The sequence below is a fragment of the Zosterops lateralis genome (assembly GCF_965231275.1).
Source record: "Zosterops lateralis genome assembly, chromosome: 3".
NCBI lineage: Eukaryota > Metazoa > Chordata > Aves > Passeriformes > Zosteropidae > Zosterops > Zosterops lateralis.
The window spans coordinates 35,170,839-35,191,247 of record NC_139764.1 but is presented as its reverse complement, the minus strand read 5'-3'; the positions used below and the strand labels follow the sequence as shown (position 1 = coordinate 35,191,247).

The 20,409-nt window shown below is 40.4% G+C and overlaps 1 protein-coding gene across 1 annotated transcript in view; it reads left to right on the top strand.

The window, feature by feature from the left end:
- Positions 1 to 1,274: 1,274 nt before the first annotated feature.
- Positions 1,275 to 20,409, top strand: part of STRN (striatin) — a gene marked incomplete at its 5' end in the record, with an annotated part of 68,306 nt that continues 49,171 nt past the window's right edge. Inside the window, 2 exons of the mRNA XM_083855961.1 lie at positions 1,275 to 1,583; positions 14,110 to 14,213. Of these exons, the coding sequence (XP_083712087.1) occupies positions 1,275 to 1,583; positions 14,110 to 14,213 (413 nt within the window). The remainder of the gene's footprint in view (positions 1,584 to 14,109; positions 14,214 to 20,409) is intronic.

The window sequence follows — 20,409 nt, the reverse complement described above, 5'->3', positions numbered from 1 at the left end:
TGATACTAAAGTTATAATCGTGGTTTTACACAATATTTTGGCATCAAATACCATTTGATTAAAAAAAACTGAAGCAACTTGAAATGGCCGTAGTGCTTATTGTTGTCTGTCACTGTCCTTTTCATCTTTTTCTTTGTCAATGGCCTTTTAAATGTGCTTTTTAATGAACCTGTTTGCTCCGCTTCCTATTCATCTTCCATCTCTCTGTGTGCTGTTTCCTTCCTTTCTGAGTGAGCCTTGTTCTGTAGGAGTTCCTTGCCCAGGTCCCAGATGCCGCTCCCTGTGCTGTGTTTTCTGCTCTGCTGGTGCTCTGTGTGATCTTCCTTAGCGGCCTTTCCCGGGGAGGCTCAAACCCCGCGGGCAGGGGCACGGAGCGGGCGGCTGTGGTTTGGAACAGAGAGATAAAAAACAAAGAGAGCGGAACCGCTGCTGGGGCGGGCCAAGGGCACCAGCGGGGGCACAAAGGGGGCGTCCCCAGCGCCCTCAGGAGCCCCAGGCACCGCCCTGGTGGCACACGGCATCTTTTACACCCGGCCCTCGGCACAGCCCTCAGCCGGGCTCTGTGTGCACACAGGGAGCCCAGCTGTGCCCCTCGGTGCCCTGGAGAGAGGGCAGTGCTGCTGATATCCGCCCTCAGTCCCTTTCCTCGCGGAACAGGCAGCCTGGCAGTTCCTGAAAAATGTGTCGCTCTCTTTCCCAACACTGCAAACCCCCGTAGCCTTGGGCAGGGCTCCCAGCTTTTGACAGTGTGGGCCGAGCGCTGCTCAGAGCAGGGACGAGGCAGAAAAGCCGGGGCTTCCAAGGCAGGGCCCGACTGGAGCATGTGGAGCAGCCCCTGCCCTTCCCGTGTCCCTGGGGCGGCTGTGGGGGAGCCCGAGCCCTTTACATCCCATTCGGAGGTGGAGGTGACCACTGCCCCTGCCCTGCCCCTCCCGCCGGCTCCCTCCGGCCCAGCCCAGCCCACCGCACCACCCGTGCCGGGCTGAGGCTCGGCGCCCCGAACGCCACCCCTGGAATTGCGGGTGGCGCCAGGAGAAGGCGGCGGTCGGGGAATCCTCCCCGCCGTCCGGCGGAACTACATTTCCCAGGAGGCCGCGCGAGGCGGCGGGGCGAATCGCTGCCCGGAGCTGTCCCGGCCGGGCCACCGTAGCAGCGGGCGGGGGCGGCTGTCAGGCGGTGACGGCGGGAGGGGCGCGCCCAGGTTGTCGCTGCTGCTGCTGCTGCCGGGACGCGGCGGGAGCGGCGGCGCCGAGCCAGGCGGACCCGGCCCGGCCATGGACGAGCAAGCAGGGCCCGGCGTCTTCTTCAGCAACAACAACAACAACAACGCCCTCCTGCTGCCGCCGCCGGCGGGCGGGCCGGGGCTGGAGCCGGGCGAGGCGGCGGCGGCGGCGGCCGCGGCGGCGGCGGCGGGAGGAGGCGGCGGAGGAGGAGGGGGAGTCTCGGCCTCCGGAGCCGCCGCGCCGCTCTCGGCGTCCCGGGCTCAGTACAGCGTGCCGGGCATCCTGCATTTCCTGCAGCACGAGTGGGGCCGCTTCGAGGCGGAGCGCGCCGAGTGGGAGGCGGAGCGGGCGGAGCTGCAGGTAACACCCGCCACCTTCCCCCCCCGCGCCCCCGGGACCGCGCCCCCTCCGTGCCCCCGGCTCTCGCAGCTGGGGGGGAGCGGAGCGGAGCGGAGCGGCCGCCCTGGGCGCTGCCTGTCCTCTCCCCCGGGAGGGAGCGGCCTCGCTCTTCGGTGCCCCCGAGGCGGCCGCCCCCCGCCGGGCCGGGCCGGGATGGGCTGGGCTGGGCTGGACGTGGCGGGGAGCGGGCCCTGCCCTGCTCTGCCCGGCCGGGAGCGGGCCCTGCGCGCTGTGCCGCCTCCCGGAGCTTTCCGGATGTCCCTCGGGCTCGGCAGCCCCAGTTTGTCACCAGTGTGATAACCCCGGGTAAAATCTGCCCCCGCTGTGTGTGCCTCGGTCCGCCCCGCCTGCGCAGGGCCGGACCCGCGGGTCCGGCCGGGTCCCCCTGGCTGCTGTGGGGCACGTTGTGTGGTGTTTTCCTTTGAAAAGCGATGGGCTTGATAGGCTCATTAGTGCATGAAAGGACTGATAGTGATCTTGTGGTTGAAGAACTTGCGAGCCGGTGGCCTGGAGCCATCGCTGTCAGATAGTTCAGTGATGGGCACGTTGCATTAACTCCAATAACAGTCGATAGTGCAACCTTCGTTCCTCTCTGGTGGTGTTTACAAGAAAATCCCTGTGTTAAACCTCAGTGCTGGCCGTGTTGCTAGTTGCCCTGTTGGTTTTCATTTGGCTGTATTGGAAACTGAAGTGTCTACAGGTTTCCTGTTTAGGTCTCCTTTCTTTGTCTGTCTTCCTGTCCATCTCTTCTTTCTATGTCTTTCCTTGAAAGTATACGGTTTGTAAAGAGAGTTTTGGGTCTCTTGATGTAGCAATGCAAACCACTTCTCAGTTTTTTTGGTTATTGGGTTGGTGTTTTTTTTTTTTTTTCCCATCTTTTAAATTTTACTTTCTACAGTAACGTCAAACAACTGCTTTGAGAAGAGTGGTTGATGTGACGTTCTTTAATGAGAGTTCCCTTGTAGCACTTTGAACGAAGTGGTCATGAGAACAAGAGAGTAATTTTTATTTTAACTTCCATGATTCAGTGAGAAATTGGTTAGTAACTGAATCATATTTCTATTCACTACATCCAGTAAATAGTGTGTAGAAAGTTACTAGCTTAGTTATGTATAGACATAACCTCATGTGTCATACATCCAGTGGAGGCCCGGAAGTATCTTGACATATATTCATAGCTCATACAGATATCAAATATTTTGCTTTGGAGAAAAAAAAGATCTATTTTACAGGACCTAGGAAATTTTGCCAGTGCATTACAAGTAATAACACTTTGCATATTTATCATGTCATTCAACAGCATGCCATCCTTCCTCCTCCCCCAGGTATCCCTCAAAAGCTTGGTGTTATGGATTAGACAGGAGGGAAGAAATTGAGTATTTAGACTATTTGCAGAAGTCACGTATTATCAATGGCAGATAACCCCATCACAAGTTGTTTGCTTGAATGCCTTTGACTCTTGCCAAAACATCTCAATAAAGTTATAATTAGCTGTGGCTGGCATTGCCACGAGCTGTAACAGCATTTATCTGCTGCAGAGTCATGTTCAGGAAGGTGCAAAATTCTTGGCCATCTCTCCAGACATCAGGCGTTAACGCTGCTGTGACCATTGGCAGATGAATGTTCTTGGATCCGTGTGAGAGGTTTGTGGTAGGGGTTCAGGCTTTTAGAAATTGTACACCTGAAGCATGAGCAGTGTTAATTTAAGACCTGGTCTGTGCTCCTGCTGAAGCCTTTTGTTGGCCTGTGTATTTGGAAATGTTTAACAGAATAATGGAAATTTGAGGTCGGACAGTTTCTCTCTTTTGAGATAAAGATGCAGTGCTCCTCATTGTACTTTTATCCAATGCAAATTCCAGTGCTACATTATCCATCTACTCTTGGGAGGCTGTGGGGCAAAGGACCTATTTAGTATGGTGATCTCAGTATCCCGTAATTTTTTCCTGTAATTAATCTAGTTTCTAAGAGGTAGACATCTTTTATCTCCGGTTCCTTACCTGCCATGATATTGAAATACTTGGGATACCTTATGCCACAGTATTACTGTGCTTGGCTTCTGCTCTGTAGTTGATGGTTAGTTCCACTTGTCTCTCTCAAAAAAACCACCTTGTAAGTCAGTCCCATTGTGATTTTCTGGCTTCCTTCTCTTCCTCTCTGGGTTTCTCTTTATTTTCTCTTTTTCTTATCCTTCTGATTAACTATGTGGAACTAAATGTGATGGTCAGGTAGAATACCTTTCTGTTGTGCTCTGTGGTGCTTGTTCAGGGACACATACTCAAGCTTGTAACATATGTGAGTTAGCAGGCCAGGCAGCTTAATCTGTTCTTAGTTACTGGTCTAGTACTGCCTTTCCAGGGTTTTTCTCCCTATCAGTGCCTATATTTTGCTTTCCCTGGCAAATATTCATGTTTATTCTGATTTTCTAATTATTTTTCTTGAACCTTTTGAAATTATTGTTGCCTCTTATATAATCTTCCTCATTCAAGGCAAAAGAGGACTACAGTATTTATATCTATGCAAGCATCATTAGTAAGCTATGTATATCCAAGAAGAATGAAAACAGATTAATATGGGGTTCCCCATGATGCTTATCTGCTGATTACATATTTAACTTTTAATGCTTGCTTTCTGTTTACAGTACTTTGACATCTGCAGATTGAAAAATTATCCTAAGAATAGACTTCCATGATGCCCTGTGAAATCATTAACTAGGATGAATACTAACGTTATTAATCTTCATTTAAGTATTCACAAACAGTGCTTTATGGCATTATAATCTATTTTCATATCTTTTCAGAAATTAGTGATTTTCCTTTTCTTAGGTTCTTCTAACAGCTGCTTGGGAGAGTTGACAAGACAGGGTTTCCTGTTCTGCGAGTTTTAAGCTTCAGGTTTTTTTCGTTCTGCATTTTTCTGGACTGACACAGAGACATTTCAGAGTTGTCATTATGTGTTGGACAAGCCCATCCAAAAATAGCAAAGGGTTTGATCAAATGCATGTGCAGGGCACTGAAATCCATATCTTTGCTTGAGGCAAGCAGGGGTTGAGCTGCCTCCCGTATTGGTGTCTTGCCTTAACCATACGTCTTCTGTCTGGTTGGGAGTGCCTGTCTCCTGAGGATGTTATTTCCCTTTTAATTATCCATCTGTCAGCCCTGAGGGGAGCAGTGGGGACTCTGCCCCGGGGGCTGGGACCCCACAGAGCCCAGCCGGGCACTGCCAATGCATGTCCTTGTCCCAGTGAGCAACAAGGCTGGATCAGCTTGGAAGGTGTGTGTGTGTGGCTTTTGTTTTGACTAGAAATGCTGTCTTTGCAAGCAATGCATATGTTGCTGTAGAAAGTTCTGCTCCTGACAAACGTTTTTCTGGCAAAAGTGCAGATTTGCAAATATTGATTTCACAAATGGTCAAAATTGCAACAAATTGCTGTGCTGTATGTGACTGTGTTTATGGACAAAACCCCATCCTGCTAAGGAATTTTCTAGCTTTTGTCCTCATCACTCCTGAAGTTTTCATTTCCTCTAACTAGTAACTTGTTTCTTTGGAGTAGTAGACTCCGTACGAGTGGTGGGACGTGATAGCATTACATGAAAATTATTTTTCCTGGGGTAAACTTTCCTTTGAAAAGGTTTGCAAGGAAATTAGGGAGAATGGGTGGATACAATGTGCTTGTGTTTCTACAGCTTTGTTAAAAATAGTCCTTGTAAGACAGTGCCAAAAGAACAAGAAAACACCACCCAAATGATAGGGAAAGAGATAATGAAACGAGATAAAATGTGGTTAAATGATAGCAAACAGCTGTAATGGAAGGAATGTGATGGAAGTAATAGATAAGCACTTGAGATGGGGTGTGGAAGTCAGATTTAGTAATGTTAGCTCTCTGGGAGGGGGGTCACGGATGGGGATCTTGCCCCTTGCTGCTGCTTTTCTGCTGCAAGAGGCAGGCGGTGAAACCAGGCATGCAACGTGGTAAGATTGTGTCCTTGGAGATAGACAAGTTAAAGTAATGAGGAGAAGGGGCAAATCAGACAGATGGCTGTGGCTATTTATAGTGTGGTTTAGGACATTTGTTACTTGATTCAGAAATTGTTGATATTTACAGTTTGTTGGCTTTTAGATAACGGTCCTCTTGTTGGATTAAATTTCTAGTTAGAAGTTGTTGTGATAGCTGGATAATCTGGAAAGGTTGTTCAGAGAAAAAGTAATGAGCAGTGAGTTGGTAAAATCAGTTATTAAGTTAATGGAAAAGTCCTAAAGATACAGTTTCACCAATAAAATAGAAGATAAATACAGTTTGAAGAAGTTTTGCATAAGGTTTTCAAGCATGAATGATGGGGGTCAAATTTCTGAGATTGTCACTGAAAGTTGAATTGGCAGAAGTGCTGTAAAAGTCTTCTATAAAATATTTTTTCTCATAAGGCAGATAGTACAAAAGAGCCACCCGTGATTAATGTTACATACATTTCCACTGTGGAAAAGCAATAATTTCAACTTTATTGTTTTATATATATCAGATAAATCAGAAGAAAGGCAGAAGAAAGCAAGCCATGGTCACAATATTGTGGTGTGTTTATTTGGGAAAAAATGATCCTGAATGGGCCTTGATGACTACCAGATAGTCTCTCTTTCACAAACTTCTTTTTGCAAATTTTTTATTTGCCAGGTTCATATGAAGCTGTGTTCTCCTCTACTTATATGCATGTTTGCCAGCTAATTCCAATATAATCATTGATATGCTGTCATGGCTTCTTTTATTTAAGCCAGGAGGACCAGTGAGAGTAAATGCTCAGTGATTGTCAGAAATTTAGAAATTTGTAGAAGTAGAATGTAAGTACAAACTGGTGAGACAATGTTTTTGCAGGTGTGTGCCTGTTTTTTATAGTTTTTTTTTTTTTTTTTTTTTTTTTCCATAATCAATCTGACCATTTCCTAGCATCAGATATCTCAGTTCTTCTCATATGTGTCAAACCTGTAATTTAGTTTAAATATAATGAAAATATGTTTCTTAAATAGCCTCAATCCTTTAGGAAAATGCTATTGTAAATATTGATGGCCTATGAACAGAGAGAGTTTTACAATGTTATATTGTCTCCCTGAGGTCTTTAAACCTTTCAAACACATTTCATGGAAAGTTACACTTGCAAAAAGAAAGAGGCATTTTTATGTTTTTCATGATTGAACAAAAATGGAATAGATTACTGTGTTCCAGGTGGAAAACTTTGGTTTTCAGTGTCAGGTTAGCAATATGGTGAAACAACCTAAGTGTCAGTATCAGTGCACATTTTAAATAAAATTGGTATATCTGTCCTACCCAAAATGTAGCCCTTCTTTTTCTGTTGAGGGTCTTGGCTCATGGCAGTTTTATTGCATCAGAGATAAGTAACTTGAGACTGTTTGAACAAGTTGCAAGTATAACTTGGCCTTTATTGATGTTTCAGTAGACACGGAAACTTTATTTACTAATTTTAGAATGGTCTGTGTAAAATTCCCCAAGGAAGATCACGTGAATTGCCTGAGACTTTTGGTTCATCTTAATTTAATGCTAAAAGACAAATACCAAGCCTTAACTAAAGCTGTTATCAGTACACAGTTTTCTGAGAACGTAAATATCAGTCAGTAACCTACTCATCTGTTTGGCCTCACAAGGCTGACAAGTCTTGTCAGGTCCTCATTTCTAAGTTTCTTAGTTAAAAAGTGGCAAAAACTGACTTTGAAGTAGATGAGAGATTCTTATGTTTTAGTTTTAAATGCTGAGAAATGCTTGGATACTGAAAGAGTTCTTTGGAATAATTTTGGAGTGCTCAGAATCCGAGCTTTGCAGACAATAAACTAGAAATAAAAATACTCTGAAATGGGAAAACAAAGGTTCATTTTGTGTGAGTGACCTGTTCTGTGTGGGCCTGTAGGTGAACTCACCCAGATGTTCTTTTCCTATTTGAAAAAAGTTTGCCATATGCTCACTAGTATTGAGCATTTTTGAAAATAACCCAGTGATAAAGAAGTTAAATTAAAGATTGCAGTGTGGAAAGGCTACATTTTTTCTGGTCTTAGCCAGGAATATGTTTCCCTTTAGTGCAGTCACAGAGGGCACGATTGCAAAAGCATTGGAGCAAAAACGGCATGCATGATATTCGTATCCTAGCTTGTAAACAGGAGAGGAGAATGAAATCCCTTATCTTTGTTTCACTTGATGCCCAAGTCACTTCACAGTGGTCATGCATGCTTGAGTACAAGGAGTAGCTGATCCTGGATATAGGAGTGTGCCAATTGCCTCTGCAAATGCTTGTGTGGTCAAGTCTGGTTCACTCCTCTTTCTGTTACTGAAGCCAAATCTAAAAATCTCCTCCAGATTTTTTCTCCCTTGTCTTGCCATACCCCAAGTGATTCATTGGGCCTGTGAACTTCCATTGTCTGTTGAAATGTGGGCCATGAGTCTGTTTATCAGTCCGGGTGCTGACTGCTGTTGCTGCATTTCTGCCATTCTTGTACAGCAAGTGGAAAGGAATTTGAGCATTTGCAATTTAGACTCCAGCTCATAATATGTGATTATTTTGTGACATGCCATTGCAGTGTTGCTTATAGAATTACATCATAGAATTAAAAGCTGCACTCCTTTTGTGCTTATATCAGTCTAAGTAGCTCATGCTCTTGGGTCAAAAAAAAGTTGATGTTCACCCCCAAGCTATGTGTACCACAAAAATGACTGGAGGTTTAGAGAAATTTTTTGCTTATGAAGAATGATTAAATGAGGTGACTACACATTGCTTGGCAACAGTTTTGATGCTTACAATTGCTAGAACAGTGAAAAGGCAGCACTGAAGAGGGCATAAAAGAAAGACTGGCTATCTGAACAGAGATCTTTGTAGTGAAACGCTTCAAACTGCAGAAAGACATGTCTTCCTGATTTTGAGATGCCTAAGTTAGTAATCAAGGTATTGCCAGGTATAAATTGTGAATAAATTCTGGATCATTTAGTAGGAGTTTTTCAGTCTTACTGAATTTGTTTTGTTTTTCAAACAGTGTTTTCTCTTTGAAAACACTGTTTGAAAAACAGAGACAAAGAACATAAGTAAATGGCATTTTCAGCCATTGTTTTTTACTGTGAACTAAATCTTTGATTTCTTTAGGATGGATTTTCTGGGTTTATCTCTGATGCTAGTTTTAGGATATCTCTGAGAAGTCCAACAAAAACAAGATGCCAGCAGCAGATTGTGCTGTGCATTGCTCTCATGAGGTGCTGTCATCCAGCGTGAGCATGTCAGGGATAAATGGGATGAAGTACCTTCCGTGTGAGGCGAAGTTAAATATGTCTTGGTGCCTGCCAGTCCTTTCAGCCTATGGCCCCACTTGGGTTTTGTGTTATCTGAAGTGGCTGCAGGAATTACAAAAGCTTCCTAGCCTCTCCTGGCACAGAGTGCTAGTAGGTGTGTGTAGTGATGTGACTATGGTGCCTCTTAAAATTGTTCCCTAGTTGTACTAGACCACTGATATTTCCCTTCCCCCCTACCTCTCTTTTCTTCTCACCCCCAGGGCATGCCTACACTTATTTACAAATATACTTAAATATGTAGTGCTTCAGTGAGCCAGCCACAATGTAAAATACTGAGTACCCTGGCAGCCTGCAGAATCCTGCTGGCAGATCTTGGTAGACCGGTTAGCACAACTGGTCAGGATTGATTCATCTCTCTAATGTATTTAGTTATTTTAGCTATCTGCATATTTTTTGCAATACTTTTCCTGCAGTTCCTCCCCCCCCCCCCACTTTTGTTCTCTTTCTCTCAACTTCTGAAGACCTGGTTGTTGAATTATGGAAGCGTTATGTAGAAAATCGTGTATCTTAGTAGTTCTTTGTCAAATAATACCCTTTAAAATAATGACCTTTAAATGCCCATAAATTGGAAGTGAGATTTACTTTAAAATATTATGATAAATACTTTAGAGAAGAATGGAAAGGCTTTTTATCATTTTTGATTCTTATGAATTAAAAAAAATAAATTGCCTTTTAACTTGAAATAGCTGTAAAATCAGGAACTGATCGAAGTTGATACTAAATGTTAACCAGTTGTTTAGCAATCATAGTATGTTTATTTTAAAAATTTCCTTCTTAAAGAGGAATATTTTTTTTCTCCTGCTCTTAGGTAGTGTCAAGGTGTAAGCCAAAAAAGATGTTTAAATGTAATATACTTTAAACGTGCTTGTTGTTATGGTTGCTGATTTGAGGAATTATAAATTTCAGTGTAAATTTTTAAACATTGGTAAAATCTGGACTTATTAAGATGTGATTTTATTATTTAATTATGTTGTTATGGCTGCTAAGCCTGTATTAGGAAGTCAACAACATTTTAAAAAAGAATTGTTTCTAGCCTGCTGCTACCTAAAACATTGTCTCACCTTTTTGTCTACTTCACAGTAATGTGACATTAGTCTTTTGGGGAATTTTGTGAAACAGTAGTGTCGTTGCCTCTGAAAATTTTTTAATATAAGAATGAATGTTATTTTTAAAACCTCTTAGTAGAGAAGTGGAATAGTTAAGGTAGCTACAGTGCTGTAACGTGGAGTGGATGTGTATGACACTTCTAGGTTATGTTGCAGTTGGTCATACAAAAAAATTCAGTGAGATAAAGTGGAAAAATACCTCCCAGACCCAACAATTGCAGCTGAAATAGACTGTTCCAGGCATGTCATTTTCCAGTGTTCTTTGGTTTTGTGGAGGCTATTTTTGTTTGGTTTTTTGTTTGTTTTGTTGTGTTTCTCCTTCTCTCTTGATTTTAATTTTGCAGTTGAGTTGGAATACAGTAACTTGTAGCACTTATCCTGGAATAAACTCGAGGCGGATCCTTTATGGAGACGATGCGCCCCACCCACAGGGCAAGGAACAATGTGAGGTTTTGCGTGATCCCCAAAGGCGCTTTTGGGGTTTGCAGGGACTGGCTTACAACTTGATGCATTTTAACCTTATTACCCACGAGGTCAGTTGTCGCAGAACCTGTTCGTTGGGAATATTTGTGAATTCTTGAAATTTTTGGCAAACTTTCCCAGGAGTGGCCAAAATACAAGTGTAGAACAGTGTTGCAGATTACTCAGAGTGGAAGGGAATCTCCTTTGCTCCTCTACTCCCTCAGGTGTAGCTCAGGTGTCAGATTTGACTTGGGTTAAAACTGCAGCCAGGGAAGTCACCTGTAGAGACTCAGTCTGTTGGTAAAATTCTGTCATTTATGCCTGAAACATAAGAAAATTGTCATTGTGCAGTTCAGTTACAATTTTCATCGTGTTTCAACCCGAACCTCCTGCACATTAAATGCTTGCACAGACATTTAGACAGGTGTTGTCTGTGTATTTTAATTGGAAATAATGATGCTACAGTTACCACTGTATTGTTCTAGAGACTGCGAAAATACTGCCACGTGTCATAATTTGTCATTTCAGATAGTTGAACTCATGGTTTATTCAGTTTGCCTTTATCTGCAAAGTGTTTCTGTTTGTTTTATGGTATGAACATTTAGGTTCCTTTGCATATTTTTGATTAATTGCCAAAAGAATGAAATTTTAAAGAATGAAATCTGCTTAAGACATACAAACTGTTAGTGTATTATTGTTAGTATAAAGTATCAGTTATTATTTTAATACTGTCCTTACATGCAATATAAATAAACCTGAATATTGTCATTAAGATTTTTTCAAATAACATTTAAGCTTACATGTATAACTGATGTTTATTGCCCACTGAGGCTGATGTAATTGTAATTGCTCAGTACATGTATAAATGAGGAACAAGGGTTGCTAACATCTTGTAGAAAAGAGAGGGAATATTTCTCTATGTTATGCAAATGTCCAAATTCAAGTATTCTCATTTCCAGAGCCAGAATTCTTCAAAAATAGTGAGTACTAGGCATAAGGATGGTACTCTGAAGAAATGCATGAACAAACTGTGCTGGAAACTATGCAGCCTCCAAGGGGAGAGCAAAATTATTCTGTTTCTTGAAGTACCAGTAAAACTACTTATCTGTAAAGTATATATTTGTTAACCTTGAAGGATCCTAGCAATAAGCTTATGCAGGGCTGGGGAAATGGCTCTTGGGCTGGGGATTTGTCTGTTGTTGCTGCGTGCATTTGAAGTAAGAAACAAGGATTTCTTGAAAATCCAGGAAAGAGGAAAGTTCGAAGACATCGTTAAGAACATGGATGTATTACTGACAACAAAAGATGTCCGTGTGAAGGAGGTGTTGTATGATATTTCCTAATCAAGTCCATTTATGTCTCTTCCTCTTATAACAGGAAGCTGTTAAAACTACTCAGAAGTTGCATTTTTAAATTTAGTTTAGGCTGCTACCAGTGGAAGATGACTTTAGCCTCAAGTGTTAGCACTGTGTAATGCTGCTTTGACCTTTGTAGCATGAGCCGCGTTGTTTGCCAACCTTCCGGGTAAAAATGCTTCATTCCAGCATATTCAGTCACTTCATTCTTGGCTAGAAATTGCTTGTAGACAGCAGGTCACATAATAGATTGCTTCAGCTTGTGTCCTGATGGCATTGGACGATCTTCTTCATTCCAGCCAAATACATATTTACATCATGATTTCTGTTTTTAAAAGTGTGTTTTGGTGTTCTCTCCCTTTTGACTAGAAGGGCACATGTTTAGTTCCACTGGGCCTTTGTGGAGATAGGGAGTGAGAATTTGTGTGTCTGTACAGTTACTGCAAACTAAGTTACATAGGCCTGAGATGTTCCTCTTGGGAGGGATGCTGACCTTGCTGACTTGAGATGCTTCTCACACAGTTACATTCCTCAGGGTAGGAAATACTGACTCCAGCAGCAGCATTTCTTTCTCCTGTTCCTTTTTTTAAACCTGAGCATAAAATTGACATTAGAATTCAATTGTAGTTCTTGATGCCTGAGTGAGAGATTTTTCTTTTGATTCAGTTGACTTTTTTTTTTTTTTTGAATTCAAATGTATTTCTGCTGTTGAAGGTGAAAACAGTCTTATTTGGAGAGCAGCCAGTGTTTTTCTCTTGTTATAAACTGGCTGATCTAGTTGGTGACTGGCAGTTAAGGATCCTTCAGGTGTCTGTCAAGCTGTTTATTGGCTGTACTTGAGCAATGAAATTATGTCAGCTGGTGTGATATTTTAGAGCAGCTGCTATTGCTGGCCACAAACAAATGGGCTTTTGGAGTCAGATTCATCCTGCCTGGTCGCCAAAATTCGACTGAGTTCGTTGTGTGCCTTCCCTTTATAGTTGCTGGAGAGAAAATGACATTTGCTCGGTTTTTTCTCACCTTGGGATAAAAATCTGCAGTCAGATTCTTTGGAAGCAACTGTCTCTATTAACTAAAATATCTGGGACTGCTTGCAAGGTTGTGACAGGTGAGGATAGGATATTCCTCCTCATTTTTAATCCCTGACTTTCCTGCGCATTTATTTAAATGAAAGGCTTGTAGGTCTTCATACTCAAGAGCTGATGGTGTAGACCAATTGCCTTTTATGCTGTCTGTGCTTCTCAAGAGGCAGATGGGATGCTTGGAGACATAGCTGTAGATGTGCAGAAAACTTCTGATCCTGGGCATGGCAGGTGAGGCAGAGGCATGAAGTGGTAACTGCCTGTAGGTATTTTTGCCTAGAAGTGTATTTATGAGTTGAGCAAGCACAAGAACTTGCTTCTTGATTTGAGCATTAGGTCCAGAAGCAGGTAGCTCTTCCTTTATGATTAGGAATTAATATCTTGTATTTGTCATAATTTTCTATTTAAAGGAGATTTTTCACAGGCAACTAAATACTTGTGCTGGAAGTTGATAGAGGTTAGCTGTCTATTTTCTACTTGACTTTTATTTACTTATATGCCATTTCTCTCCTTGTCTCCCTCACCAAAATACCTTTCCCTGTTTTCCTTTTTCTTCCTCTCTTAATTACAGTATTTCTGGAGAACTTTCCTTAACCTATTTTAGTAAGTATCATAATTAACACTTAATCCTGTATTGCAAACAGGGTTTTATTTTTCTTTTGTTCTTATTTTAGCTGAACATGGTTTACATCAGGTTTTTTTACTAGTGTCATGTATCTGACATGTATCTATAGAATTATACCCTAATTATACACTACTTCAGTTAGTGAGCAGAAATACTTTATCATCTTCTCTTGCTTATTGTTGGTAAATACTTTTATCTGCTGAAGGCTTTTTGTAGGCATATTTTATCCATTCCTTATCCTTTATTGAATGATCATCCAAGAGAGAAAACAAACCAAAATGGCTTTATATCTTATCTTTTTTCCTGTTTTTTTTTTGGTTTTTTTTTTTTTTTTAAATCTGTATTGGGCATGCTGTTTAGAAGGCTTTTCTGTGCAGTGGTTTTTGTAAGTGTTTAATGTTTATGAAGCAATTCCTTTTGAACTCTACAAATGAATATTAAAATAACTTGAGAAGACACACACACTTAAGAGCTATGCTGAGTAATTTTGAGGAAGCAGATTGTAAATTGAACACTTCCTTTTGCAGGCCCAGATTGCCTTTCTTCAAGGTGAAAGGAAAGGACAGGAAAATCTGAAGAAGGATCTAGTGCGAAGAATCAAAATGCTGGAATATGCGCTCAAACAGGAAAGGTATGCTGCTTTTTGATGAGTATGTGATGAAGAAATGCTGAAGACAGAAACTTTATTTTACCTTTGTATTTGAGAAAACCCAAGAAATATTTTTTCTGTCTCTACTCAGTTCTCAGATTGACAGATTTTACTGTACTAAAAAACCCCACTAGTCTAATGTCTTTGTTATGATAAGAACAGTAGCTAAAATAGTATGGCTTCTAATCTTGCTAAATTTTTAGTCTTTTCACTATGATAGATTTTGCAAGAATATCTTCTGGAGATTAATTGTGTGATTGAAAAAATGTTTAAGTTAATCAGTTAATAAATGTCTATTTCTTTGATCATGGACATTTTAGTACAAGTCCCAGTTTACCATTTTATTCTTATGTATACTTTCCTGTTATTCTAACCTTTGAGGCAAGCAAGTTGTTTTTTAATCATGTTTTCAGAAGTCTCTCTGTTCAAGTGATTTATTTTAGGCCAAGTTTAGTTTAATTCTTTTAATAGTAAAATGTCTTTCAAAGTTCTTGAATAAAGAGTATATTTATGGTACTGCTGCAAAGCAGTCACTGCTTACATTATCATTTTCCTATCAGATAATTCCTGCTTCTCTTTAATAAGATAAGGCTCTGAAGTAGTTTGTTTAGTAGAAATAAGAGTAAAAATATACACATATGCAAATGAGGAATAGAATATCACTGGTAGATAATTTTAAAAGCATACCAATTGTTACATTACTGTATTGCATTTAGATTTGCCCATCTTATATGGGCTACTTTAGCACCAGACATGTCTTCTACCATCCAGTTTGTCTCTTTCTGGTAGCAAGCAGTTAATCTGCTAGCACAGAGATGCAGCCAGGGTTCTGGCCAGCAGTAGCCCCAGGGCTCCACTGTATTTTCTTCAGCATTGGGGAGTTCTTGGAGGAATGCTTCAGGTAGATACTCTTTTTGCCCAGGCTTTGTTATGGTACTGATCTTACATCAAAGACCACAGAAAAATACAAAATGTGTGCATAATGGAGTTTGCACTTTATGGCTGTGGAAAGGCTTACATTTGAAGCATGATTACAAAGCTTAGTGTCATTGGTTCAGCTAAAGATATACTCTAAGTTACATGTATTCTGTGAAGATATCTTGTATTTCAAAACTGGGGGAGCTATTCCTGATTACGTAAAAGTATCTCTAACGCTTCATGTTCATAATCCAGAGAAGTTAGCAATTTAAAATTATCAAAATATGTAAATACATTTTTGTATGCTATCAGAGAAACTTTGTAACATTAAAAAAAAAAAACAAAAATCAAGTTTCCATATGGATGGTGAAAATGTTCCCCAGTTTTATGCTGTAAAATCCACCTAAATTATGACATTTAAAACTTAATGCAGCACTCCTTGTCAGGATTGGGCTTATTATTATTACAGTTTTTACATCTGTATTTTTTATGTTGCATGTTTCTCTGCAGTGTGTGGGTTAGCCTTGGCTACTCAGGTCAGTAGGCTACAGACAGCTGATGTGATCCAGTGTGACAGTTTCAGCAGGGGTGTGCAGTGGTTCTGTAAGCAGATGTGATGCTTGCTTGGTGTGTGTGCTGGAGACAGCTATTGATGAGTTTTAAACAGCAGTTTTATTTGCCAGTTTCTGAAGAAATAGTCTTGTATTTCTGCTGGAATTATCTCCCAGCAAATGTTCTTGCTTGATACTTCAAAGAACGGCAACATACTGAGCTTGGAAGCACTGCTCTCTTTCCCAGCATTTTCCTAAATCAGCTGTCAGCCAGGTTAGGCAGTAGTCAGGATGCTGGCATTTTCCGTTGGGTTCTTGGAGCTGGAAAATGATATCCTACAAGGTAGGAGGAAGACATTCCTGTCAAGTTTGAGAAAGGTTGGTGTGCTGTGAGGGGGCAGGGAATCATTCCTGTATTCCTTCATTTCTGCCCTGACTCTGCAGCATTTCAGATCTTTCTCAGCTGGATGAAATAAGTCATGAGTAACAGAACAGAATATGAAATTGTGGGCCAGAGTACTCCATGTTCACAATGCCCTCAGGAAATCATGAAAAAAAACTGAGCAACATTTGTTTTCTCAGGCACATGCTTCTATGAGCTGCTGTTCTTTATAGTGGCTGCTCTACATTTCTTTTATCAACCAAATAGTTTCAAATTTTACTATAAATAAACAACTCCAGAAGTGCTGTTATTCTCTGTTTCATGTCATGTCATTTCATCGTGGGTAAGGTAGAAAATAAGTTTTACTACTGATTGCTATTTTTCTGGCAAATTTAATTTAATATTTAGTCTTTATGTCAGTAATCATGAGATTACCTTTTTATTGTGTGTGCAGCAAGCCAGGTTATTTCTGCTGAAGAGTCTTAGTAGGCAAAATAGCAAGGAGCTTAGAAGGAGCAAGTGCACAGTTAAGTGCTAGCATTTTTCTACAGCAGTTTTGATGTAGTTTTGCCAGCATCCAGTAGATTGCAGTGTGAGGCTGTTCAGAGTTGAGGGTTACTTTTTATGACTTGATCAATACTTGCTCCACCACCAGTAAGTTGCATTGGTGCCTCTGGATTTTCAGGAGCTAGCTGAAACCTAGTACTGTTTCTCTCCAGTACATGTCCTGTTTCAGCTAGTCTAGCTCACTTCCTGTCTTAACATATTTCAACCAAAGAACTGGGCTCCTGAGCCATGTCTCCAGAAACAGTTGATTTAATTTTATGTTGTTTTCTGCACTGATGTGTCTGATCAGTGTAAAGCTGGCGCCTTCTCCCCTGGGTAGAATATCTCGCCGTGCTGTTCCTGGCAGTCATTCTTGTTTATGTCTCTTGATTTGGCGGCAGCTCCCAGATCTTCTACGGATGTTTTGGCAGGCTCCCTCAGCACAGCTGGATCAGATGCTTCAGGTCTGGCGACAGATATTTCCAAGAAATAGTGGCTTTTTTTTGACTGGAATCAAACTTGTTTCTGTGTGAAGTATTCAGAAAAGTTTCACTGCACTCAGGAAATTTCAACGAAGGCTTTTAGCGTTTTCCTAAGCAATTCTTGAAGTTGTAGCAGCCATGTTGAATGTTCCCAAGCCCTGAATAGAAGACAAATAGTTGAATGAAAATACTGGTAATCAAAAGAGGAGAATTGTGTAATGAAGGGCAGAAGCCACAGCAGTGGTAATATTCATACTTATCTGATTAAGGGCATCTACCCAGGAGCATAGTTTCACAATTGCTAAAATAGGTTTCTTTCAAATAACTGGAAGGCTAGTCTTCAGATAGAAAATACCTTCTATGAAGTTGTGTCCTTCAGGTAGCTATTTTCAAGTAATTTTTCTGTCTCTGCATGCTGTTAATAATTCATATGTAATTTTCAGAAATGGAAGGTAAATCATTGAAGTTGAACGAGTTTCATATAATAAATCTTTAAGATGTTTCTTTTTCTCCCCTGCCAACAAACCACTGTCCTTTCTTTTGATCAGATGATATAAAAGTTGAAGAAACTTTCATTTTACTTTATACTTTTTTACACAAAAAATACGTTATCTCTTTTTTGTGATGGTAGTATCACACTACTGGGATGTGTGAACTAGAGTTCAGTGTGACTGCAGAAACTGTTAATGAGTGGACTGTGTGATTTCTGAAAAAGTGAAAAAATTAAGCATTAGAGGTGGGCAGGATATATTCTGTCATTGTAATTAAAACGTGCTATTGGAATAAATGATATTATGACTTCGTGTTGAAAAGAATTAAGGTTATTTTGTGAAAAGTTTCATAGCCTTTGATTGCAATATGTGTAACTGAAGGGTCAAGACTCCCTTCTAGTCCTGGAGTCTGAGTCATGGTGTTCAGCCCTTTTCTCAGTGCACTTTAGAAAGATTATCTTTCATACCTGTGACATTTTCAGCTGTATCATAAGAAAGGGTCGAATAATAAATCACATACTGCCTGCAGAAGTGTAGAGAATATTTCCTAGGTGGTCTATTAGTGATCTATATTGATTTTATGGGAGTTGTTTTGTAATATTTTTCTGAACTTTAGAAGCTGACCACAACTGAAGATGAGTTCAGTGTGTCACATACTCTGGCATGATACTCATGTTTCTGTTTCAAGTCTGTGTCCTGCTCAGAGACCTGAATTTATGCCAATTGAATTTAATTCAGGTTTGATGATATCATTGGGTTTTTTTGTCATTTTGTGCAGTCAGAGCTCTATAACTTTGTTTTTAACTTTGCCAGCAATATTGAAAATAAGGATTACTTTTTGGGATTTTCATCTTTTCAGTTGCCTCTTTGTTAGAATGTGGTTCTGCCTTTTCTGTAGTGCTACTGGTCTCTGCCTGCAATATACAAAGTTAGGTCCTCTAAGAGATGAAATCTTGGTCCAGCTTGGCCCTAAAATAAATTTAAAGGGCCAGTGGTGTACAAGACCATGTAATCTACATTATCCTCTTGAAGTAAAGAGTAACAACAAATGCTTTAAAAGCTGTTGCACTATGAGGTGGAAACAGTTAGAAAATCCTGGTACTAACAGTTTAAAATGGATGTAGAATGAATAATCTCATTTTGTGAAATGATTTTGTAATGCTTTTGAAGACTACTACTATTGATTTAAGAGGGAAATGACTTAAAAAGCGAGCAAACATGGATTTAGGAGATTGAAATAAATATACTGAAAAGTTTTAAAAAACTATAGTCTGAATCTCTGAAAGATGGATTTTGGAGAACTTGGTATCTGAAGAACAGGAAAGGTACCCATAATGATCCTTTCAGTGAACCTAGCAAACATTGTACTTAGGCTGGAAATGATTAACAAAACTTGATAAGAAAATTAGTGAACGCATAGAGTTTTGTATAAAACCCGTGAACTAAAAGCAAATGTTGACTGCTGCAAAATGAATTTCTCCCTGAAATTATTTGAAGGAATGAAGTAGAACACAACATATGTCAGTAATCTACATTGGAGCAGAGTATTAATATTTGTTCACTTCTGATAAGTCAAATCAAAATAGATTACACATTAAAGTCTCTTGAATTCATGACTGCATAAAAAATTGCAGTATTTAAAGTTGGTGAGGTAGGTAGGTGACAGAGTGGAGGATTTCTTAATTCTTGATTAATCATTGCTTTTCATTAGTGATGGTGGGGGGAAAGTATACATAGCATCAATGTTTAACAATAATGAAATGCAGTTGTTTCACTACCATGTAAGAAATGGATAGTTGGAAAAAGGAAGATATGTATTTTGATTGAGCTTTCAGCTTTGATTTTGTTCTACTCTCCATTATTCTTTTTATGCTGATGTTTAACTTTCATCTATTGTTTTTAATACATTTCAAGCATGTCCTTTCTCCTTTTCTTGTTGGTTGCTGCTCAGCTGAGTTAGGGCTTAGTGCTCTGGCTCTTGAGAGTTAGTTCCTTCATCTGTCAATGTTGCTATGCCTAAGAGGCACTTCTTCACTCTTCACTTACCCTTCTCAGTCAGAATTAAATGTTTATTATAATTAAAACGCAGCTGGATTAGTAGGAAGCCAGTACTGTCGATATTGAATCGTAAGAACTACCAAGCATTCTTCAGCACTGTTTTGTTAGAAGTAATGGGTTTTCTTGATGACATAGGAAAAGGCAAAAGAACACAGTAATATAATGAAGACATTTAAGAAGCAATCAAGAGGTGTAGGTAACTCGAAAACATTTTCTGCAGCCGTTCTTGATACAGTCTTGGGAGCTTAGTGAAAACTCGCCTCATACAATTACAAAGTGTCAAACCCATTATTTTTTTTAGAAACAAATTTTCAGTGGAAGAGCTCCCTTGTGCCTAGTTGAGCTAATGAAACTCATTTGCATGTTGGTGCATAGGAGAGGTTTGTTGGGGGGTTTGTTTATTTGTTTGATTTTATACTTTTTTTTATTATTATTTTTCTAGCCTGTTTCATGCTACCCTACACTTTGCTTTGTACATTTGTGTTTGAACTGTATGTATGTGTGTGCTGTTTGATTGTTCCATTACTCCCAGGCTGCACACACAGCATTTCCTGAGTTTTCAGCCTTTTGTTTAGGGTAGGAACTAGTGTAAGTGCCACTCTTCTACCTAGTTGTGAATGTATAAAACTTGTAATTTTGTACTTAAAAAGTTATAATGAGTGTCAGAGATGGAGGGAATAAATTGCAAAACTAGTAAAGTCTCGCTTTGCCTCACTTTCTCTGTTGCAGTGTTGTAAGACTACTGTAATG